General features: G+C 33.8%; 2 protein-coding genes across 2 annotated transcripts; one reads left to right on the forward strand and one right to left on the reverse strand.

Moving 5' to 3' along the window:
- The first annotated feature begins 106 nt into the window (after nucleotides 1–106).
- LOC135848859 (transient receptor potential channel pyrexia-like) lies at nucleotides 107–25,415 on the forward strand. Its single transcript, XM_065368928.1, has 6 exons — nucleotides 107–479; nucleotides 6,011–6,335; nucleotides 6,414–7,190; nucleotides 7,289–8,320; nucleotides 11,246–11,512; nucleotides 21,986–25,415. Exons 1-6 carry the CDS (start codon nucleotides 229–231, stop codon nucleotides 22,610–22,612), a joined length of 3,279 nt encoding a protein of 1,092 aa, XP_065225000.1. The 5' UTR covers nucleotides 107–228; the 3' UTR covers nucleotides 22,613–25,415.
- Nucleotides 1,869–4,544, reverse strand: LOC135848860 (uncharacterized). The gene is made up of 2 exons (XM_065368929.1): nucleotides 4,269–4,544; nucleotides 1,869–4,126 (listed from the first exon to the last, which is right to left on the reverse strand). Exon 2 carries the CDS (start codon nucleotides 4,094–4,096, stop codon nucleotides 2,783–2,785), a length of 1,314 nt encoding a protein of 437 aa, XP_065225001.1. The 5' UTR covers nucleotides 4,097–4,126; nucleotides 4,269–4,544; the 3' UTR covers nucleotides 1,869–2,782.

Below are 25,415 nucleotides of genomic sequence, written 5' to 3' on the forward strand. Positions count from 1 at the left end.
TTTGGTATCTTAATATGTACTTATAGTATACGTACCTACCTTAGGTAACATAATCTTATCTTTGAGAAGAATGAAAAAAAAAAACCAAGAGGCCAAAAACTTCAAAGCTAAATAACGAGTATTAAACGAATGCGAATACGATGCAGACGTTAAATTTTACTCACTGTAAGACTACCTACTATGTGTGAATAAGTGTTTTTTTTTGTGGCATGTATTTTTACAAGAACAATGTCTTCAACATATCGAATCATCAGTGAATTGAAAAGCGATGAAGATGATCATACCGAAGATGAGGAAGATAATGATAGCGACGACGGACAAACCGCGTTTGAAAAATTGAATAGCGGTGTGTCCACTGTTCAAGCATTTTTCAAGTGTAGGAAATTCGTACAGATAACCAAAAATGAGAGAACTGTCCAGAGACTGAATTCTGAGTTATTATCTGCCATAGAGAATGATGATTTGGTATCGTTCAACAAGTACGTGTCGTTTTTAAACGAGTTTTTTTCATTTGTGGTGATGGGAGATGAATAAGAAAAATAATAATCAACGCTGTGATTTAAAAAAAAAATAAGCGTATAATGTTCAATATATGTTACTCACTAACTCTGGATTAACAACGTGCAATATGAAAATTTGTACCTTGAATAATAATTAATAAATAATTACCAGTGGATAGCTACGTTATCTAGATTCTTGCAATTATTGAGACTTTTTTTTTCGCAATTTTAGTGTAAAAACGAGATGATCAATTTTATTAAAACGAACTTATCTATGCGAATTTCTGACAGAAAAGCGAGACTTCTGAACAGTTTTCATCAATTTTTGAAATGAAACGTGGTATCGACATTTTTTCTTTCATTTCTTTTCTTTTACAAAAGATGTTTGATCAAGATTTGGAAAAACTGAATTTGGTAAAATTTTGAAAAAAAATTTACCTCGACGAGTAACCAAAATTTTGAAAAAGTAACTGGAAGTAATTTTAGTACCTATCGTCAATAACAGTACAAAGTATTGATTTTCAAGTCGTTTTCAATATTTTTTTTTTTTTTTTTTTTTAATAGTTATTTCAACCAGTTGCTTTATAAATTATTTTTTGCTATAAAATTTACTTAAATTTCGTCACATTTTGGTACCTACTTTTCATAAGAGAAGTCTGAACAATAAATGCAACATATCTACCTTTTCATGCAATTTTTATCAAATTTGTAGAAATTTTAATTTTTTTTTGTATATTTGCGTTACCTATATGGTTGATTACGTTTATACACGAAGTTTTATGGAAATTTTGATAACTGTTCGGCGTTTTTAGATTTTTCTGTCGTTATATAATTGATGGTTTTAATCATGTGTACATAATGGAGTTTCTGCTGAATCTTGACTCAGTTCTTTTTTCATACGATTGTTGCTTAATTTGGCAACATTTCATCAGTTTTTGATAATTTTCAAGCGTTTTTACGCCATTTTAAATATACTTAATTCACGTTTTCATAATTTTTCACGCAGATTTTGCCGAAGTTTTACTGAAATAAGTATTATCAGTTTTTGATTGCTCGAAGTTTTGAAGCGTGTCGATGCTTTCATATAAGTATATAGATAAAGTTTTTCAACCATGATTTGTGCAGTTTTTATCAAGTTTCATTGCGTTTTGTAAAATCGTAAAAACCGTTCCTGAAGTTTTTCATAATTTTTAATGATTTTATGTCATTTAATATGATTTTTAAAGACGTTCTGGAATGTATATTTTGATGAACTTTCATCAGACTCCGATGAGTTTAATGATATTTTCATGTTTTTAAATAGGTAACCTTGATTTCTGTAAGTCTACGAGTAGGTAATCACTAAAAATTTCGAAAAATGAGGCATACTTCTTGCAAACACATCACAAAATTTATTAAGATAGGTAACCGGATTAGGTAAAAATAAATATTTAAAAAATAAACTACACATTACAATAATAAAATATAAACGTGGTACGCAAAATCAATCATCGAAAATCGTTTCGGCAAAACTCGACCCGCATCAGGTAAAAAATGACGTAAATTTCGTTATTTCATCGGCATCGTTGTTAAAAAACCACTTCAATGCACCTCGACGATACTTTCTTTTGTTCAATAATTCCATGATGATATCGAAATCATCCCACGAGTAGATAATTTTCGATTTAAATTTTTTCCTATCACTTTCGATCGGGTAATACCAATGTAAGAATTCTTCAATAGAATCACTCGCTTTGAACCCGTAGGAGTATTTGCAGCGTTCTAATAGAGCGATGAAAATTTTTGAAACGTTCATTTTATCTTTGAACTGAGCCACACCTGTGTCAGTTTCGCAGCACCAAATCAATAATTCTTCGAACAGATGACGAGCCTTCTCATTATTGACCCAATGACCATCATCAAGGTACTTGAAAAGTGAGTCCATGCAAGTTTTCTTTGCTCGAGATAACTCGTCGTTGAAGAGCACAAAAGTAAGAATACATTCCACGACGCTGTTCGCTTCTTCTCGATGCATCATTTTCACCAGAATGTCTATATGTTTCTCTAAAACGTGTTGCATCAGTGGAATAGTATAATAATACGAGATTTTAGACACTAATTCCGCTTCGTTGATGAATTCTTTAACTAATTTCCAATCGACGTACGCTAACGCATAACTAAGGTTTTTCATCGACCCATCATCCAGTAAAAATCTTCCCCGATAATCGATTCTGCTCGTGTTATCCGGGAAGCAAAACGAGACAAAACGGTTAAATTCATTAAACTCGCCATGCTGCACCAAATCATACAAACAAGTGTAGGTACTCCGTTACAATCTCTTGACGAATATTCTTCTTTAATTTCTCGACATCTTCGGCACTGAATTGAAATTCGTCGATTAGTTCGACTATAGAAGCGACCGGTTGCCAGGTTATCAGGTAATAAATAGACTCCTCCAGGAAATCTAGCGGTTTGTATGCTTCAGCCAAGGCACGAATAAACACCAAAGGATTGCGCATTCGGTGTCTATTGGCAAAATGGTAATCCATATCGTCTTCTTCCCAGATCAAGTCTTGCCATGTATCGACGATACGCGATTGAAAGCCAGTTGAGGCTACGTGGCGTTTATCCTCGTCGCGGGCATCATTCCAAATTTCCATTAGTAACGGTGTCAGTGCATTGAAACTGTCAACAGTAGCCACCGACAGACGCGCTAATTCTTCGATAATTACAGCGAAATCCTTCAAACTCAACTTGCCCTTCAACTCGGTGCAAATCTGTCGAATACCTTCGAAATTGTCCCTCAGACCGTAATTTTCAAGGATTTGTCTCATATTATCCTGGTACAGAGAAATTTTTTCGCATTCGTTCAGTAGAGCCAGTACTTCTTTTTGATATTTCCCTTGTTCGTGCTCGAAAACGTTCTTACACTGCAATAATTTAGCGCCGGAGTTCAATTTTCCAAAAAAGTGCTTAATGGGCTGCCAAATATCGTATTCCTTAAGAGCTTTTGTAAACATTATTTCGTCGATTGAAGCGTTCGCCGGTAACGTTATCGTATGCAACTGATTGGACAAATATTTACTCCAATAAACCAGCAAAGGTTCTTTTTCGAAATCACAATCCATCGTGACTGGTGCCATATCTCTCAAATTCCGCAAATCCTCCTCGAAACAATACGTGCAAGCGAATCTATACTTTTCCATCGGGTTGAAATTCGAGCCAGCTAACACGTTTTTCGCGGTAGCTTCGTAGTCGATCGATCTATCCGGTTTCCAAATCAATTTAAGCAGGTATTCTTTCAACGGAGATGCCGGTTCATCGTGGAAGAAATTTTTACGATGATGGTAACAGATCCATTGGATAACGTGGTTCAAAATTGACGCCATGTGGTATTCGATTTTGTTGAGAACCAATTTCGAGATCACTGATCTTTCCGGTATTTCCATTTCCCCCAGTTGCCAAATGAACCGATCGTGAGCTGGGCATGTCCGGTAGCTGACATTCGGGCATACCCAAATTTTGGTGACTGTCATTTCACAGCTGGCCCATTCGAAAACCAACTGTATACACGAAGATTTCGCCGCCAGTGAACGAAGTTTGGTCGGATTGCCCATCTGTACCAAATCGATTACTATATTTGTATACTACAGGAATAACAGAAAAAAGTCGAAATTATCATCAGTATCAATCGATTTTGCGCGAATTAAACTCGTAGATAAACTCACATATCTAGGCCTACAAACAAACACTAAAGTTTGTTGATTACAATAATTAAACTAAACTTACCTCAAAATTCGAAGACAATAAAGTGAACACGAGACGCCTAAGCCCAAATTACCCCATCAACAGAACACTATCACTCAAAATTAGTTTGTTTTTATTTTAAAAATCAGAAAAGGGGTAGAGTTTGTTTACATGCAAGCTTGTTACCATACTAACTGCAAGATTATGGCCAGCACAGTGCACACATCGAAAGAATGTTTGCAGGTATCTGCAGTGCATAAAATATGATGCGAGGAAGGGGGTAAAAAAGGAAGATAAGAGATAGGAGTTTCACGAGTTTAATTCGATACACGGTATGCCAGCATTTAGCAACGGATATCTCTGCTCTGTACAATAATTATACTCAACACTTTGAAAATCATTCGAACAGTTTTATTGGTACCTAGACCTACCTATAATGTTTATGAATTTCCACAATTATCATGAATAAAATTTCACTCAGATTCTGAAATATTTTATCAGCTTGGGTTCGCATTCAATTTTTGCCAACAAAAGTAACTCTGTCATAGGTAGGTACCTATTACCTAATCAAACAAGCTCAAAAAAGTAACAAAACGCGAGCAAAACGTTTCGAATTCAGAAAAAATTACAAAAAAAAACTCGATCAAGATTTCAACAATTTTGCAAGAAGCAGGACTTTCTGACAAATTCAGACCAGAAAAAGATACCTACTTACTTGGTCGCATTATTTGACAAAAAATTGGATTATTTCGTAAATTTTTGATGGTAAATACCTATGACAAAAAAAAAAAATATATATATTGAGAATTTTTTCAGTTTTTGACGAAAACGAAACCTTTAACGAAACTGACAATAGCGAAAGGTAGGATTTTTCTTTATAATTTCTTGTAAAATGGTATGATTTGGGAAAACTTTTTGATTCTTCGCAGAACGTCGAACGTAGACAAATTTTACGAAGAAAAACTGCAATAGGCATTGTTATTTAGCAATTTTTTACAAAAAAGTGAACCTTTTTTCGAATTTTTAGCCAAAAAAAAAATGACATTACTGGAAATCATTGGTGAAAAAGTGAAAGCTTAAGGTAATTTTTGGTAAAGAGCAAGATTGGCAATTTTAACAACAAAGACAAACAAAAACTTTTTAAGAAAAAAAAGCGAGGATGTCCAGAAGTTTTTTAAAAAAATCAAACCTTCACAATTTATTTAAAAAAACAAAACTTTTAAACAACTTTGAGAAAAAAATGAAAATTTTCAGACAATTTTTAAAAAAATATAATATATTGGAATTTTTGCAAAAAAAAAACAAGATTGTTTATGTTTTAAAACAAATGAAAACAAAACAAAACAGTGTTTTAAACAAACAAGTTTTTTTTTGTTTAAAACGTGTTTTTTTCAACTCCAATTTTATAAAAAAAAAAAAAACGTTTTTTTCAGTTTCTCGTTCTTGTAGAAAAAAAAGGAATTGAATTGACTGTTTTTTTAGATTTTTGTTTTTCTTCCTGTACTTTTACAAACTTAATTTAAAATTTTGTATTTTTATTTCAATTTATCAAAATTTCTTGAGCCTTATAGCAATTTTATGAGTTGAAATTTTTTGCACTCAAACCAACACCTACCCTCCTGGCCCCGTCGCCCCTTTATAATCTGCTCAATTACGTGGTCATAATTTCCTGATCTGATCAGATCCCATTTTTTCTCTTTAAATAGGCCTATTGGTATCTTACATGTAATCCTAACCAGTCAATACTTATGTTAAATTTTATAATCAATTGTTTTTTTCCACAGCTGTTTAAATGCAGGCGCAAGCATCAATGCAACTTGTACTGGTGGTGGCCTAAACACGTGTCATGTGGCAATACTTTTCGACAGATGTGACCTTCTAATCGCACTTCTAGACAAGGGCGCTGATGGCTTGGCTTCTACTTGGACCAATAATTATCTTCCTGTACATTTAGCCGCTTGGAATGGATGCTTGAGATGCTTGAAAATTCTGGTAGAACGTTACCCTGAAAGCATTTCAGAACAGACGACAAACATCATCAATGATTTCAAAGGAAACGCTTTAGTCGTGGATTCATGGGCTCATGAATGCGAGAGTACCAGCGCTAAGGTATGTTCTACCTATCTATTATTTTTTTAAGGCAATAAATTTGCTCAATTGAGAATTCAAACACAAGTCATTTTTCAGGTACCACAAATGGTAGCAAATAGTACACCCTTACACGTCGCCTGCAAACAACTAAACGTCGATTGCGTACAATATTTATTAAGTAAACAGCCCGAACTGGAAATGATCGATGGCCGGAATATGACAGCTTTGGACGTGGTTAATGAAAACATAATCGATAAAAAATTAGAACAGCTCAAAGGACAATGCGAATTATTCCAAAAAATTGGCACTTCGGCGACAGATTTACGATTCCTAGACCCTCAAGAGACTTGCGAGACCCTCACCAACAGCGTCATGAGCCTAAACAGCGAAGAATCCGAAAGTTGCAAAAAAATCATCCAAATAATTTGCCTGCTTATCGACGCTGGTGCCAAGTTCAACATAGCCGAAGAAAATAGGAAAAATTGCACCACCATATTGCATACGGCCATTTTGACCCAAAATGAAACTTTGACTAAAATCTTGCTCAAGAAAAACTTCGATGTTACTGTTCGTAATGAATTGGGAGATGCTCCTTTGCATTTGGCTATCAGGAAATGTGCCAAAAAGTGCCTCATTTTGTTGCTTAGTTGGGATGAAGATGGGAGTACTTTGGAGATCAAAGATTACGCGAATAGGACTCCTTTACAAATCGCTATAACTCCTGGTTGGAGCTACGGAGTGTGCCTTTTGATAGAAGCGGGAGCTAATCTAAATGCGGTCACTGATCATGGAGATAATGTTTTGCATTTGGCGGCGAGTGGTAAAAATCCTTGCGTCATGGATCAATTGTTGTCTTGTTTGGATATCAATCGAGTGAGTGGAATAGACATGTTATATATTATGTATGTTCGAGATTAGCTAGGTACCTATCTAATAATTGAATTGATTGTACATTTTTTCTGTTCATTTAGTTCATTGATTCGAGAAATGCTGACGAAGAAACTCCACTAATGGTAGCTGTCCTCAGTGGAAACTTGGATGGAACTAAGATGCTGATAAAATTTGGAGCTCATCTCCGCATAACTGCTAGAAATAACCGGACTTTGGCTCACGCTGCCGCTGAAAAAGGCCATCTGGAAATTTTGAGGCTGATTTTGAACATGGACCGAGCTTTAATCAACGCCAAAACTGACGACGGAGAGACCGCTTTACACTTGGCATCTTTAGAAGGGCATTTAGACTGCGTTCAATTACTGCTACAGAAAGGATGCGATATTATTGGCAAAACGATGAAAATCAGTCTCAACAAACGTCCCAATTTTTGCGCAGGGATCCCGGATGGCTTCGACTTCGGTGGAATGCCTTTACATTGCGCTGCGTGGAAAGGTCGTATGGATGTCGTCAAGTATTTAATAGAACAAGACAGAAGTCTCGTTAACGAACCCAATGTCAACGGCTGGCATCCGTTACACATAGCTGCGTATTTCAATCACGTCGAATGTACCGAACTAATCATCAAAAATGGAGGAAACCTGTACCGTAAAATAGTGGTACCGTATTTCGACGGATGTTTTAAAACCGCCATACACATCATTACGTACACGTTCGCAGACCCTATGGGATTTTTCCATAATATTTTCGACTCGTTTATCACAATGGACGATTTACCACTTAACCATCCGGAATGCTTGGTTACATTCAACTTCGCCCTTTTCACTCCCTGCGGCGACGATAAAAAGCAAATGAAGGTGCTAAATGCGTTACTCAACACCGAACAAGATGATCTACAGACTGCCCTATTGCTGCATCCTTTAACCGAGACGTTTTTACACTTAAAGTGGCAAAAGCTGAGTAAATTCTTCGTCTACATAACTGTCCTGTATACCATTTTCACCGTCAGTTTAACATCGTTCGCGCTTCTCGTCCGAACTGAACAAATGGAGAATTGGCAAGCTGTTCCTGTTTTTGTGATGCTATTTACGTTAGTGCTTCTCTCGTTTCAGGTAAGGGTGACATGTTTATGACTGAATGGAGTCGCACGTACTAAAGATAGAGGTTTTAAAAGGATGAGAACGTAACGAATAATTGCGTCAAAGGTCACAAAATGTGTGAAAGCTCGAGTTTAACATTTTAAATGACCAAAGTGTGTATGAAAAAATGATGTTCAAGTAGCTCTGGTACTGATGTACCGACATAGTATAGCTACGAAAGGGATAAATGAATGAAAGCAAGTTGAAAAAATCACCAACATTAAAAATTTTTATAATCAAAATACGCATTTTGTTTAAAAACATTGTCAACGTATTTTTTTTGTAGCGTTTTTGATAATTTTTTCCAATCTTTTTCTTTTTAAAAAAAAGGTATTTTTAACAGTTTTATTTCTTTACAACATTAGCAAACCAAGATTTTTTGGCAAGTAATTTTGAAAAAAAATCAATTTTTTTTTGCAATTTTGACAAAAACTGATTTTTTGAAATATGTACAAAATACAAGACTTTCTGGAACTTCTGACCAAAGAAAGGGAATTTTTTGCAACTTTGGCAGAAAAAAACTCTTCGGCGATTTTGGACGCAAAACAGGCTTTTTAGCAACTTTGACAAAGCATGGGCCTTTTTCTACAGTTTTTACAATAAAGTGACATTTTTTACCATTTTGGCGAAAATTGGTAATTTTGCAATTTCAACGCAAACTTTTTGGAAATAGGCTACCAAAGAAAAAAAATTTCTGCAACTTTGGTTAATACATAAAACGTACATACTTTTTTTGGTAATTTTGACAAAACATGGATATTTTTTTGCAGTTTTTACAAAAAAGTAAGGTTTTTGCAATTTTAGCAAAAAAGGAAAGCTTTTTTAGTAATTTTGATTTAGAAAAATAAGATTTTTTACAATTTTTAAAAAAATAGCCGATTTTTTGTGGCAAAAAAAACAAGACTTTCTGAAAATTTCAACCACCAAAGGGGGTTTTTTCTGCAATTTTGGCAAAAAAAAACTTTTTCACAATTTTTAAATGAAAACCAAACATTTTGATAATTTTGACAACAAACAGAATTTTGATCAAGAAATACGATTATTTTCAATTTTTACAAAACAAAACTTTCCGGTTCCGGAGAAGTTTGAAAAAAAAACAGGTCTTTTCTGCAAAAAGTAATTTTGGCAATTTTTTGACATAATTGGGTCATAAGTCCATTGAGTTGGTAGCTGGAGGGTGTAGAATAGAGATCAAAAATACATACAAAAGCAGCAACATTCGATACAATGAGTGTCTGGGGAGTGGTGGTACAAACTTCAGATTTTAATATAACCGGATACGAGTAAAAAAAAGTAGATAAGTTGAACAAGTTGCCTATCTTGAAAATTGAAGGGGCAAAATACGTTTTCAACGTCAAAGAATAAACAAATTCTGTTACGATTATTTTTTTCTTACTCTAAAATTTAAGAAGTTTTTGAAGCTCAAAAATCGTAAGCTTATTGAAATTTTCAGCAAATCGAATATTTTTGAGCTTCAATTATTTTTTAAATTTCAGAGTAAGAAAACTACCGACCCCCATGGTCCAAAATTGGGTTTTTGCTGTTAGATTTTGAAAACGTATTTTGCCCCTTCAATTTTGACTATAGGCCACGTCCAAATCTGAAGTTTGTACCACACCCCCCGGACTCCCTGTATATGAACAAATTGAAGATCAATGAATCCTAGCTTTTGAAAGTTTGGTTCGCAAAATACGGTGTGCTGTTTGTAATTTTCAAGTTGCATTAACCAACCATAGTCCTTCTCCCCCCCCCCCCCAATTGCATGCGACCTATCAAAAAGAGTTATAAGAGCTGCATTTGAAAATAGCTATGATTTTAATTTTGGAATAAAAAATATAATTTTAGCTTCAAAAATAAAAATTCTTTGCTGAACTTAAATAAATTTATAATTTACTGAACCACTTGGAAATTTTTTTACCACATTTTTCACAGCTATGAAAACTTTAAATTCGTCTCACGGTGATAAATTTTGAAAATTTTCATTTTTAGATTTTATTTGAGTATCTGCTTTATTTTTCAAGAATCATAAATCAAATAAAATTTTTGGTGGGGTACTTCCTCCCTTCTCCCTCAAGTTAGAACCACTGAAACGGATTCTTATTTCTTTGACAAAATTTTCCATACGTTTCATCGCATACCTACAATTTTTCAAGTTGAACAAAGAGTTTAGGTGGGTAGTTTATTTATCACAATATAAAATGAATGCTTATATACCTACAATAAGGTATCATTATATTCGTGGATCACATAGATAAAAAGATGAAATATGGTTGTTCGGACGTGAGTTAAAATTTTCCCCAACAAAACAAAACCCACGCATTTACCTACCCTCTATATCTATAAAGTGTGAAAAATTCCCTTTATCACCCGTTGGGAATAGGCTCATTATTTGTAAAGTGTTGTGAAAACGTGAAAATTAAACTGAAACAACTAAGCGCAAAATTCAAGTATCGTCATAAGATGTAGCCTTTACCTTTACCACGGCTTCTTATTTATTCGATGCAAAAAGGTTGCCAAATTACAAAGGCATATCTGCAAGCGAAGTACGAGTAACTTCTATCGAGAGACTCGAGTCGAGTCTAAAAACGCAAACGACCGTCAATGAATAAGATAGGCAAACCCACCTTACCTATAGTATATTTGCCTTATTATAACGTTTCGTCTTTTGGATATAAAAGATCGTTCGATGGATATCAAATTACAAAGCCAACTAAACGGAAATTGTTACGACCTGTCACTAACACAGAATGTCTAATTACTCGGAAACAATTATTGACGTTCGAATTTTAGGCTACCTATTTTTCTCTCTTTTTTTTCGGCGATGAAAAATTTATTGTTTTTTTTTCGAGGTATTATTTTTATTCATTTTTTTAACGCGGCATTAATTTATTTGCACAGGAAATACTACATGCCAGTAAACTGCAGAGATACTATATCAATGATCTGGAATCGTGGATAAAATGGTCGACGTTTTTGACAGCGTTTATTGTCAGCATTGGCGGAATAAATTCAATGTTTAATCAATACGCCGATACGAGATGGAAAAATATAATAGCTATACCTGTGCTGTTGGCGTGGATAGAAATATTATTTTTGCTATCACGATTCCCAGTTTGGGGATTTTACGTTCTGATGTTTTTTCGCGTTACTTCCAATGTGATTAAGGTACGTACCAATTTTATTTGTTTTTCGGCGTATTTTCCGCTATGTAGAGTCGATATGATCGTAGGATGTATTGTACATACGTAGATGGGTATATAGGCCTATTTTTGTAGTATATTCGAGTAATTTCAACGAGGTATTCTCCTTACTGGAGTTGTGGATTCGAGCGTTTCAGGTCTCCTTTTATTATGTGGTTGATTCGTTAATAAAAAGTGGAGTTTTGAATGGAAAAGTACGGGGATTTAAAGGAGAGACAGGTAGAGGTTCGTTAATTTGAACGTTTTTGGATTGTGGAGGGAGAGGAGGTTAATCTGAAAAGAAATTTATTAGATAAGAAATGAAATGTTGCAAATCAAACTGGATACCTAGACCTACTGTAGGTATACTGAAATGTTGCAGAGATTTTGAATCGCGGATTACAAATCAATTATCAAAAGAGTGATTCGAATTGTTTACACAGATCCATGAAATTACTGATTCTAGAAAATAATTCAAAACACTCAATTTTCGTATCATTTTTGAATCAACATGAGTGCTTTGTCTGTAGAAACTGCTATAAATTGATTTTTATTTTTGTGTTTGTAAGTTGTAATCTTTAAAATATTCTCGTTTCTTTCTTCCTAAGTTACCTAAAGAATTCAAGTTTCTGAATAGCTCAGTAACTGCAATTAAAGCCACGAAAATTGATTAAATTTTAAGGAAATTTGGCGAAATTCAGTGAAAATTGCATAAAACATAATTGAAACGTGTCAAAAACAACATTCAGAATACTTTTAATGATACCTATTGAAATAATTTCAAACTAACAATTTAATTGAATTCCTACAAAATTTCTAAAAAGGAACTTGCCTAAAATTGCACAGCAAAAGATGGTTAAACATTATTAAATTGATATAAAGACCTGATGATCTGATTAGATCAAACCTCACATGTCATCGGATTAGAGCTGCTCAGACCCAATTAGGTTCAACAGGGGAAACCTCATGGAATCTAACCAGATCTAGACAGATTTGATCAGACCTGATCAGATTCAAACATTCCTTAGATCTGATTACTTACGTAGATTTGTTCAGAGCTGATCAGACTCCCAATACGAGGGAAGACCTGATTGGATCTAACCTGATCTCATCAGACATCAGATTCGATCATTTTCTTCCAAACTTGTTAAAAATGGCTCGAAACCACCATTTAACTATAAAGCATTAAAATCCTAAAAATTATCTTATCGAAAATTAACAATTAATTGTTAAAATAGGTAGGTAGGTACATATGTTCAAAATGACAAAAACGCGAAAAAAGTTCCATCATTGAAACTTACACATCATTGATGAAATTCACTAATTGTAGAGCAGTTCAAAATTAATCAAAATGCTCAAGAAACATTGCGAAAAAATGTTACTTTAAATGACATGAAAACATTGCAAAAACAAAATTTAAAATCAATCAAAATTATTAAAAAGCAATAAAATTTACCAAAATGTAGCAAAAATGTCATCATGTATTTCTTTAATTGGATTTAAATTTTTTTAAATTATCAAAAAGTGAATAAATCTTGGTAAAATTTAACAAACTTTGTCAAAAAAATGCCTATGAAAAGCTAAAGCTTGTTAAAATGATATAAAAACAATTGCAATTGAAAATGACGAAAAATCGATCAAATCTACAATCTACAATACTTGGTATAATTTGAACAAAATTTCGTGAAAATTGTGTAGATTAACGAACATTGCCAATACAATTAATTGAATGGCATCATATAATTAAAACTGTAAAATGAGCATAAAAATAGCCAAAAATGGCCAAAAATTTATGAAATTCTAGTAAAATTGAGGTAAACTTTGCATTGATTACCTGAAACATGGTAGGTAGGTACCCATCTTATTACCAGATTTCCAGAGAAAATACATAAATTGCACCCTGTAGACTTCAAAATGTTCAAAGGTTACAAAAAAAAACAAAAAAAACGATCTTTCATGCCAATATTATTGCAGCAAAAATAAACCTCCTCTATTAATTTGAAAAAAAAAAAAATTCGAAGTACTAGAACCTTCTGTCTGGAGTAGCTATGGAAGACACCCTCTGGTTTCAAATTATCTGTGGGTTTAATTGGTTTTGGTCTTTCAGAGGATACAAATTTGGGAGATTTTGAATGTTCAAATTCACCTTCAGGCTTCAAATTATCAGAATCAGAGGGTTTCACCGGCTTAGGCCTTTCAGGAGGAACAAATTTTGTTGATTTAGGTCTCTTAAAGTCACCTTCTGGCTTCAAGTTATCGGAAGGCTTGACTTAGTTGACTTGCTTAGGATATTCTGCAGGAATAAATTTAAGTGCTTTTGGTTTCTAAAATTCTCCTTCTGGATGTAATTGTCTTCAGGTTTGGTTGGTTTGGGCCTTTCAGCTGGGGTATAGCCAGCTGGTTTGCGCCTCTCAAAGTCACCTTCTGGTTTCAAATTGTCTTGATATTTAACAGGTTTTGGTCTTATTGGTACAAATTGGGGTTTCTTAGGTCTTTCAAAATCACCTTCTGGTCTAAGATTATCACCAGGTTTAATTTGTTTGAGTTTTTCAGCAGGGATAAAATCTTTTGGTTTGGGGCGTTCAAATTCTCCTTCAGGATGCAAAATCACAAGGTTTCTTTTGTTTTGGCCGCTCAGCTAGTTTGAACTGTGAAGGCTTGGGTCGTTCAAATTTTCCTTCTGGTTTAAGATTGTCACATGGCTTCTTTTGTTTTGGACGTTCTGCTGGTACAAATTATGCTGGTTTGGGCCTGAAAAATGAATCAAAAATGTTCACATTTAAAGGTATCGAGTGATTGAAATTCCAGATTTTCAACCCAATTTATTCTGTTACAAAAAAAAACATTTTTTCGTCAATTTTTGAAATTTTTATATTTTTAAAAATTTGTTAAAAATCGAGAACCGAATTTGCGGTAATGAAATTTTAGAGTCGAGGGTTTTTCACGTGCTCTTTTCAAACAATACCTATACCTAACAAAATTTCAAATACGAGATGAAGATTTGGACTTAGTTTTATTGTAGAAGAAAACATTGTTTCTGATCACATTTTAACTCGATACAATACCGTTTTTAGGTCCAATTTTGATACAGATGGTGAAATTAATATTCAGTTAGGTAGGTATCTCAGAATTTTTTTTTGGAGGGGTCCGTCTTTAAAACAAAATTTAATTGTGTAAAATGCATACGAAATTGATTGTGCAATTTGAGGACCACTAATTTAAAAAATGCCATGATAAATCTGCAGTAAAAACGAACCATTTCTGGCCTCAGGTCTTGCATGTTTACTCAAAATTGTCTGATGGGTTCTTCCTGCTGCGAAGGTTAAGAAATAAGAATCACTAATCACTTCTTTTCGTCTTTGTTCCCTTCTATGCAGGGCTGCCATGCAATTGCCCCAAATATACCCTGAATTGCCAAATCCAATCTACTGGAGGTTCCAGGGAATCTAGAACCGTTCAAAACCACCATCATCATTCATCACTTTATTCGAGGGATCATACAAATTCAACTTTCTACTTCAATAAAAAAATTGATTTTTTTTGTTAAAAAATGGTTCACTTTGAAATTTTTAAAAAATTCACTGAAAATTGAAAAGTGAAATCCGATCATTCTGAGAGTAGGTACTTAGTGAACAAATAGTGGAGTGGCAAATGAAAAAAAAACTGCATTTGATGAAAGAAGCGTGAATTTTGGTATGATGAATTTTTGAACCAAAATGAAGTTTTTAAGACCGGGAGCCACTTGAGCTCCCCCCCTCCTTCGAGGGGGGTGGGGCTTACAATTTTTAAAATTTTCCTGTGGATAGAGTTTTAATCAAAAATTCAATATTATGGTGTCTGCTGTTAGATATTGATCAGCACTTTCTATTTTCACCATTGAAACCATCGTCCCCCCTCTCCCCCTTGCGTGGGGATCAGCCTCCCAAATTGTGGATCTGGAAGACGTTGAGACTCGGAAATGTAATTTTGTAAAAATATACTAAGTAAAGTGTACAAATAATTTTGGTGGTTCATTTTTTGGCTCCCTCCCCCCCTCTGCCCCCTGTGACACCTCAAAACTTGAAAAACGCGCAAAATTGCCACTTTAATGCCAAAACATGGTGGAAACGGTGAGCTAAATGCTAATTCTTCTTGAAACTGCCAAGAAACATTTATTGAAAGCAGTTCGTAACACGAAAAATGATGACTCCCCCTTTACGCGCTCCCATCAACCCCTAATTGCAAAAAATACCCTACTGGTCAAAATTCCATCAGAATTGAAATATTAAGCCAGTTACTATTCAATATTGATCGATATGTTCCGCTAAAAGTGTCAGAATCATCGCATACCTCCCACCCCCTCATGGGGGCAGACCCCTAAAATGTGGAGTCGATGAAAAACCCACTTATGGAACTGAAATTCTGTAAATATGTGCTTCTCTGGTCATGGGAATATATATAATGGTCCATATATCGATCAATATTGAACAGTAACTGGCTTAATATTTCAATTCGGATGGAATTTTGACCAGTAGGGTATTTTTTGCAATTAGGGGTTGATTCTTTCATCAAATGCAGTTTTCTCCTGTATTTTAGCTGTTCGCCACTCCACTAAAAGATGAAAATCGAATAAAGTCGAGTTGGGAATGAAAGTCAAAGATTCATGAAATTCTAGCACTGTATAATTTTTGTTCTACATAGTGATCGAGGTCTTTAAAAATAAATCAGTACGTAATTTTTAAAAAATAACCGCGAAATAATTTTTATAAGTAGGTATTCTCGAGTAGTGTTTATTCTCGATAGAATATATTTCACCACTTGCGTACTTACTTATAAAATAAACATATCGAGAATTTAAAAAGATAAAAATTACTACCAAGCAATTCGCAGCTACCTTCCAAGTAGGTAAACTATAGTTGATATCGTATAAAAATATAACCAACTCAGCAACGAGTTTTTTTTCTTCGCTTCGCCTTATCGTAATAAAATCCATTAAGACGATCAAAATGCTCCATTATCCAATTTACTGTATTTTTTAAATTTAATCTCGAAATAAGTACCTCTACCTACGGCGGTGTGGAATTCGTAAAACCAACATCATTTAAATTTCTCTCGATATACACGTTTTTTACGATTCTTTTTACGCATTTGTACAAAAGGTGGAAAATACGAGCGAAATTCCTTCATTCTTTTTCTTCTTCGCTCATCGCGTTGAACGAATAAAAACCATGTAGGTAGGTAAACCCTCACTCGAGAGGATTTTTTGCGCACACATTCGCGCCCAAGACTCGACCCAGAGCGTAAATGAAATTACAATTTGACGCGAATGATGTTTGTTTAGGATAGGAAACTTAACACCGTCAAAACTACCGCATGTTAAGACCTTAAAACATCAAAACATGGTGTCAAAATTGGCGAAAATCTGTTTCCAAAGGTTACACACGCGGTCTTAAAATTATACCCTAAAGGATGAAAAGTCCGTATATGTGATTTGTCTCAGCCTACGACCGATTGGATTTACTACATTTTTCCAAACATCACACACCTGAGCTAGACGTCTTGTCATCCGCTTAAGCCGCAGATTTTACAAAAATTATCCCATTTTTTTTACCTACCCCTCTATAGCTACGTTGTCTCTAAAGATATTTTACAAATAGGCTAGAATTTTTCCAATCGATTGGGTCTCCGTTTAAACGTAATAGCAACGGTTTAAAATTAGTAGGTGCTACAATAACAAAAACGTTTTAGGAAAACATCATTTCGTAAAGTACCTCTTATACTCGTAGGTATAATATATAGGTGGATATTTTTCTTAAAGCCTACGTAAAATGGAATTCTATGACTGGAAAGAAATTTCAAAAGACATTTTCACACATAGCGTCGTTCTAAGACGACCAAGGCAGGTATAAAATATCGTAAATTCTATATAAACATTTACCGAGCGATTAAAAAAAATCATTTTTTTTCCTTTCTTATAAAACCTACGTAGGTAGGTACTTATTTCATGGGATACTTATCCAGCAGTTTCTCTGCGATCTGTTTTTTTCTTTCTTTCTTTTTGGTTTACTTACCAGAGGGGAAAATGTGATTAAAATAAATTGCACCGAGATGTGGAAATTCGCTAGGTAGTGTAACGGGTAGGTAGGTACCTACATTTGTATTTAGTTGGAAAAAGCCAAGCAAAATGAGGTGAAAATCTTCTCAACAATTTCGTTGAATTATTTTTCTTTTTGTTTTTCTTTTTTTTTGGTCGACTGTGTATACGAAGCAAACTGTTAGATACGTACCGTACGTAGGTATTGGATGATTTTCAAAACTTAAAACAACCTTTATATCGTTGGTTACTTTAGTCTAGGTAGGTGTACGAGTGTACGTATATGGTACAATGTACGTACGGTATGAGATACGTGCTCGTATATCATTCAAAACATATGTAGCTCCCGGGTGGTAAACCTTATGCTATAAGATGGAAATCTTTTAAAAGGCTGGAACTTGCTAGCTTTGTAATGGGGAAATACTGTCGCCATTACTTCGACCGTAATATTTCACTGCTGTTTTATCGACTGAAAAATAAATTAAATTAAAACATCAAAAAACGAAATGGGTTAACTGCGACGAAAAACATTTCTGCTATCAACAGTTAACGTTTTTGGTTTTATTTATTTACGTATCTTTGAATAGGTAGATTCCGCGATAGGTTAGATAGGTAGATAACCTTTTTAATGTCACATTCGCCTTGTCATTTGTTGAAAAAATTTAGGAAGAGGATTCTAACGATGAAAAATTTGAAAAATTTCTATCAATTGTGGTGGATTTTTTCAATTTTTTCAATTTTCAAAAATGAATTTTTGGCTCTTAAAATTTTGGTTAAAAAGGTTTCAGGGCATGATATTTCGACCCAACTTGGTTTTATTGAACTCGATTGTGTCGGTCTAAGTGATTCTCTTTTGTTATGCAGCGAAAAACACGTTGTGAAATAATTTTACTGTAGTGGAGTAGCGACTTCCTCTCGAAAAATTCTGAAAAAATTATTTCTGATTGGAAAACACTCTTAACAAAATTTCATCATTATTTTTTTACTTTTTTTTCAGAATTATTAGGATCTCCCTTCGCAGAACTTTAAACTTTTTAAAGTGAATTTTAAGGTCGTTGTAGAGATAATTTTTGTTTATAAGTTAGAGTCATTGCCCTTCAGTGTCCCTAGCTTCATAGCAATCAGTTGAAAACAACCTGAAACAACGCAAATTCATGAGAAACACAAGAATACCTCTCATGATGTCTGCCTCCGATTTGAACATGACCTCAATTTTTGAAAAGAGCATAATCTGAAACCCCTCCAACCTAAATTTCAGTAACCCAAAATGATTTTTCAGTTTTTGGCAAATTTTTGAAAACACGAAAATAACTTTTTTCGGCGATATGAGTATTTGTACCAAAACGACTGAAAAATATTGAAAATTGGTTTAGCTCGTCAACAGAAATATTTTAAATTTCTGGAGGGAACTGATTTTGTTATAGGGAGGCCCCAGGACGTCCACAAATGGACCAATTTCGAAAATTCTACTTTTTCTTCAACTTTTGCCTTTGGGTTATTTTGACATTATCGGAAATTCGCCAGAAAAGACTCGAAAAACAAACTTGAATAGGTAGCTGAAATTCTGGATTTTTTTTGGAAACGTTTTTTCCAAATAAATGGCAATTTTTTTAAAATTTTGAGCATTTTGGAAAATTTAAAGTCTTGTAAAAGTTCAATTTTTTTGATTGAGTCGCTGATTTTTTTTTTTTGTGAACTACTCCGTGGATCCATATTGGGGGGGGGGGGTCAACATAATCGATGGATGAAGTGACCGAAAGGTTCACTTGTCAGTAAATAAAATCAAACCCCCTTCCCCTTCCCCTCCAACCTGAAAACATTTCCACATTTGAGGGTTTGAGGATGATTAGAATCATGATTCGATTCAAGTCACGATTATAGGATCAAAACTGCTGTGATGTGATTCTAATAATTTATTCAGCTATAATTCGTGATTGATAATTCGTAACAAAGGTATGAGTCGAATCACGTTCACGAATCATTTTCTACCTCCTCGTTCTCTTCGTTAGATGACATTACTTTTGACTTTGCAACATTTACTGAAATTTTGAAAAAGATAGGTACCTATACTCTTACTAAAGTGCATTTTTCGATTTTTGACAAATTATTTTTGAAAATCAAATTTGGGACAAAAATGAGAAAAATTCAAAATTTTGTCGAGATTTGGCCAATCTCCTATTTTTGAGCCACCAAATTCATTGGAAACAGTTTGAACTTGTACTTAAAGCAGTTCAGACCTTCCAGAAAACTTTTGAAACTTGAAATTTCGACAAAATTTCACCCAGGAGAAGCTGGAAATTTGAAATTCACGTTACTTCTTGATTTCGACATTGGCACTGAGTTGAGTGGAAGTGGTTTCGAGCTGTTCTGGGGCTTCCAAAAACCTTTTTAGAAATTCAGGTTTTCCAAAAAATTCCATAATGATCTGTTCAAATTAAGTGTGTGCTTTATTTTTTATTCAACGAGTCGATTTCATAGCCATATTTAGGTGTGGGGGGGGGATTTGAGATATAATAACCCCCCCCCACCGAGTCTAAAAAATCCCTAGATTGAATTTATTTCCTTTGATTTCTTCTTGCATAACATCGAATCACACGAAAAAAATAATGTTTTTTTTTGTTTCTTGAATTATGAATTTTCAATGCTTTTACCCTATTTTCGCTCCGCCGAATTTGCTTTCCTTTTTTGAAATTGAAATTTCTGAAAGTTCTTATTCAAATCCGAGGAGTGTCAAACAAAATCCAGAAAAATAAATTTCCCGATCAGAAATGTTGTTCTTTTTACTCCTTAGATAAAAAAATTTCTAAAATTTTTGCCCTCGCTTTGCTAGGGCTTAATTGAATTTTGTTCTAAGGAATTCACCGGAGAAATTTTAAAAACCTTATTCAAATCGACAGGTTTTCAAGTTATACGTAGATGTCAGTACTTAATTGATTGAAATTCAAAAGAACATAAGAAGCTGTACAACTGCTTGAAACCACCTTCAGTTGACTTGGAATCTTGAAATTGGGGTATACATGCGAATTTGAGCTTTTCAATTTCGCATTGGGTAAATTTTTTTGGAAATTTGAACTTTCAAAAATCTGCTGGAGGCTTCAGAGTATGCCAAAATGGTTTGCACCTGTTTCTGATCGATTCAGTGGGTCGAAAATAGGCTGCAGTTTTTATATTTTGGTAAAATATTGATTTTTCTTCATTTTTAGTCTAAATTTGATTTTTAAAAACTCAACAAAAATCGAAATCTGCACTTTAGCATCTAAAAGTTTGGCCTATAACACATATTTTTGTATGGCCTTTCGATCTAGCCTTGTTCAGTTCAAAATTTGTTGTCCCACTTGATATACCTCCCTTGTCAGTAGGCCTATTTGGAGGAGATTTTTTTTGTTTAAATAGCTGCTCTACGGGTCTTGGTTTTTCACTACCTAATGTCCTATTCATTTTTTTAAATTTTCAGTTTTTCATTTCCTGAAAATTTTTCTACAAATTAATCAATTTTTAATATTTTTAATTATGTGTACTTTGTTACATTGCGTAAATTCGTTTCAATATAAAGTTACCTATCGTTTTCTCGCTTTCTCGCATAAAAAACAATATTTAATCTTGCAAAATAAAAAAATTAAAAAAACATTGTTATTTTCTGTGTACCTTCTATACCTACTGGCTATTACCTACTCACGTCATTCGAAGCAATTTAATTTTTCTTAATTAGATGTGATTCGACGACCAGCTCATCGAATATTCTAGACATAAACGTAAAAATTGCATGAGAATACCAACTCGCTCGTATAAAAGTAATGAACGAGGGAAAAAATGTAAACATCGTGGGTGACTGTGAAAAACAAAAGCAAGAATTCTTTGTAGGTACATTATAGTTTTATAAGGGTAGAAATCAACTTTTATATAGGTACTTGCGTCTTGCGTCATGTTTTCGTCATGGTTTTAACAGCTCTCTGGTTCAAATTGTTAGTTTTTACCCTGTACCTATCTACCTACCTATAATACACGAACATAGAATATACTCTGCTGTCTGCTGGTAGAAATTAATTTCGAGCTTCGCCTATACCTAGCTATGTACTAGAATACAATTCGCGAGCGAATGAGGTTAAACATTAGGTTCATTTTGTATAAACTGACGAAAGTTTTCATAAACAATTAAAATCCCATTGCGCGTTGTTCAAACGTAAACACATCGACCTGGTAGAGTTAATTTCATTCGTCGAAAGTACTCTATTTTCATCGACCATTTCGCGTATACACCTTCTTAATTGTTGAGAGCTCGAAGGTGCTAATTGCTTATTAAAAACTTACGATTTTTTATCACGCTTTTATGCTGTAGGTATACTTAAATATGTAAGCAACCTAAAAATTCGATGCAATTTGTTGCAGGTATTCCTTACATTCGCTTCTTTGATATTGGGTTTCGTCTTCTCATTCTACATATTATTCAAATCGAACGAAACGGAATTCTACTCAATTTGGGAAACCTTCATCAAAGTCGTAGCCATGATGTCCGAATTCAATTACTCCGAAACGTTCAAAATGCCCGAAGACCTGCCCCCCTCCGAAGCGACCATCTACGGAATGGTCTCCAGACTGGTATTCCTATTATTCGTCGTACTCATAGCCATCGTCCTAATGAACTTAATGATCGGTTTAGCGGTAAGCGATATCACCGCGTTGGAAGCCCAAGGAAAATCGCAAAGATTGGCCAAACATATCGATTTCCTGCATTTACTGGAAACGTTCGTTTATAGCCGAACTTTACTTAAATGGTTACCCGAGGGGATCGGCGAGAGGATTAAAAAAAATCGCAAAGTATCCAAAACGTTCTCTTTTTACCCCGGCAGACCACACGGTTCCGAGCTGCAAAAGTTACCTAATGAGCTTAGAAAAACAATTTTGAAATATTTACTCGATAAAAAGAACATTAGCGGGTCGAATTCACCTCATAAAGATGTAACGTATAAAGATGTAACGTTCTATCCAGAGAAGAAAATTGACTTCACCGAGTGACACGACGTCTACATCAGGGTGGTTAAATGTACAATTTTCGAGTAAACCCGAAACCACAATCGTCCGTTTTATCTGACAGGTTATTTACTGTACTTACGTCTACGTCGTACTACCTACCTCTAGTATAAAACGTATGTTCGACTTGCAAGAATTAAATGAGAATGCAAATTGTTGGAAAGAATCGCGTGTAAAAGATTTCCCAACTTATTTTATGTACCTCTCTCGATAAAAATGGTTAAAAATACGCTTAAATTTCCAATATTCGCATCGATAGGGTATATACTAGGAACTCAGACTGAGTGAAAAAAAACACGAGTTTCGGCGAAAACTACGCAGCTCAAATCATTTCGATAACAATCTCTCTTTCATTGGAATCGTTTCGTGTCTGTTTTTGAGGCTTTTCATGCGGTATATGTCAATTAATAATAAGGGATCCGAACTCGACCGAATATCGTTTGGAAAGCGCTAATGATTCGACGTAGGTGGCTTTGGTGGCAACGGGTACACAAAGTTGGGGGGGGGGGTGGTGAATTGTTGAAATCATACCTCCGTTTACTCCAGGAAATGTGTCATATTTTAAGGTCGATCAAGTCGAAAAATTCATTTTGTTTCTCTGGTTTATTTTTTGGCTTGTTTTTTTTTAAAAGGTAGGTATTTTTTATTTTGAATCAAAAAGTGTCTAAAATATATAGCTAAGTATACCTCCTGTTCTTCTATACCTTGTAAAGTTTCAGGTGCTAAACATCAGTTTTGGAACTTTTGAAAGTTCACATTTTGGCTAATGAAAAACACTAAAAATTAATCCGAGGTGTAGAAAGCAAAAATTTGGTTTACAACCCTCCGTTTAAAATGTTTCAAATCGATAAATATAGTAACAATTTTGAAGTATTTTGAACCTCAAAAAAAATTGTTTTTAGTTCCCTGGAAAAAATAAAATTTGATTCTGCAGTTGTAAATACTCTCGTTTCTTGAAGTTGTTGGTTCTTATGAGAAAATAATTTTCCTATTTTTTTGATCAAATTTTTATTTAAAATTGTAAAATCCAGCATTTCTTCAAGAGAAAACGCCCTTCATCAGTTTTTCAAGCAATATTGATCACCCTATATTCAGAGACTCAAGTTGAAAAAAATTTCAAAAAATAAAACGGAAGAATTTTTTTAAAAGTTTTTAAATTCTTAGTCAGAACTCATTTGAATAAGTCAGCCAATTTTCAAGGAAAATTCTTCGTTGGTCCCTCAAATAATGTTGATGTCTCGGAGCACTCAAAAATGAAAGGAAGGAAAAAAGTCTTAAAAGAAAAATGGTTGAAAAATTTGTAAAAAAATGTTTGAGGGAACCTAAAATGAAAAAATAAAATAAATGAATAAATACATATTTAAATGAATCAGTAATAGGTACCTGATGAACAAATCAATATAAGCATTTACCGATGTAAGAAAATGACTTTGTACTTTTTAAGCTTTTAAATAAATGACTTTTTAATGATTCATTTTGACAAGTGGGTACAGAGCAACATTAATTTGAAGGAGGGTGAGTTGGGAGGGGGAAGGTTCGTAAAGGTAGAATAATTTGGAGAAATTCTGAAAAAAATTTTGAATTCGAAAAATGTATTTTATTTTAATTTTAATTTCTTTCAACTTTGATAAGCTCTGTTCAGGGAGAGGCCAACATTATTTCTTAGATTGGGAGGGATTTTTTTCTCTAAAAAGGGGACTAATTAGTAATTAGATATAATTATTCCATTCTGAATTTCTGGAAAAATTAATAGGGTTTTCTAAAAATGAAAACCAGGGTTGGTCGTTTTTTAATTTTTGAAATTGGATGAAGCCTTGCAAAAAATTTATGGCTAAATAACTTCAACAAGACATAGAAAAAAATGTCAAATTTTCAAGTCAATTCTTTAACCTTCCTGACAAGACCATAAAAAACTTGAAAATTTTTCGGAAATTTCAATCTTTTGGTTCAAATACAGGCCTCTTGACGTCTAATTTATGAGTAGGTATGTATTAGTTTTTCATCATCTCGTTCAAAACATTAAAAAAAAAACTTCACAATTAATTTCGCCGATTTCAGGAGTTCTGAAAATAATATATTTTTTTTTTTTTCAAAAAGACCGCATACGGATCTAATTTGATCAAAATGATCGGATGATATCGAGAACTGCTCAGATCCAACATATTTGAACGGCTCAGGAGACGTGATTGGATCTGGCCAGATCTTATGTGAGACCTGATCAGGGGCCAGGACAGACATTTTCCGGATTCAAATAAATTTGACCAGATCCAAGATCAAATTTTTTATCGGAACAAATCTGTTCAGACCTGATAAGATGAAATAGGAGGATCTAATTGGATCATGACCTTTTAAAAGATTTGATCATACCCAATTAGATCTAATCAGATCATAGTTTTATTTGAATTAGATCTGTTCAGAGCTTCAGACGTTTGTAAATAATTCTCACTTACAATCAAAATTACAATTTACCTACTTACATTAAAAATTTTTTTTCAATATGTACAAAAATAACCTAAGTATTCCATCATTATGTAATTTACCTACATTAATATTAAGTGTCATGTTTTTACTTGATAAAAATAACCACCTACCTAATGCATATTGCATATCAATGCACTAAGAGGTCCAATAAAAGGTCAAAGTTCGGATTCCAAATTACAATGTATATTGTATTTATGTATTAATCGTAACCATCTTTCCTACTTGTATTCACGTAAAATTTTGTAAAAATGAAAATGTTGATTTAAAATTACTCAGTCAATAAAGAGTTTTCCATCAATTTAATAAA

This window comes from Planococcus citri, chromosome 5 (assembly GCF_950023065.1).
Source record: "Planococcus citri chromosome 5, ihPlaCitr1.1, whole genome shotgun sequence".
In the NCBI taxonomy this organism is placed as follows: Eukaryota; Metazoa; Arthropoda; class Insecta; order Hemiptera; family Pseudococcidae; genus Planococcus; species Planococcus citri.

What these genes read in the sequence shown, in the direction of transcription:
- LOC135848860 (XM_065368929.1), bottom strand. Translation starts at nt 4,096, where the DNA reads ATGGGCAATCCGACCAAACTTCGTTCACTGGCGGCGAAATCTTCGTGT.
- LOC135848859 (XM_065368928.1), top strand. Translation starts at nt 229, where the DNA reads ATGTCTTCAACATATCGAATCATCAGTGAATTGAAAAGCGATGAAGAT. An exon ending in GCGAGAGTACCAGCGCTAAG is followed by an intron (nt 6,336 to 6,413) that starts GTATGTTCTACC and finishes GTCATTTTTCAG; the next exon opens with GTACCACAAATGGTAGCAAA. An exon ending in TAGTGCTTCTCTCGTTTCAG is followed by an intron (nt 8,321 to 11,245) that starts GTAAGGGTGACA and finishes TTATTTGCACAG; the next exon opens with GAAATACTACATGCCAGTAA.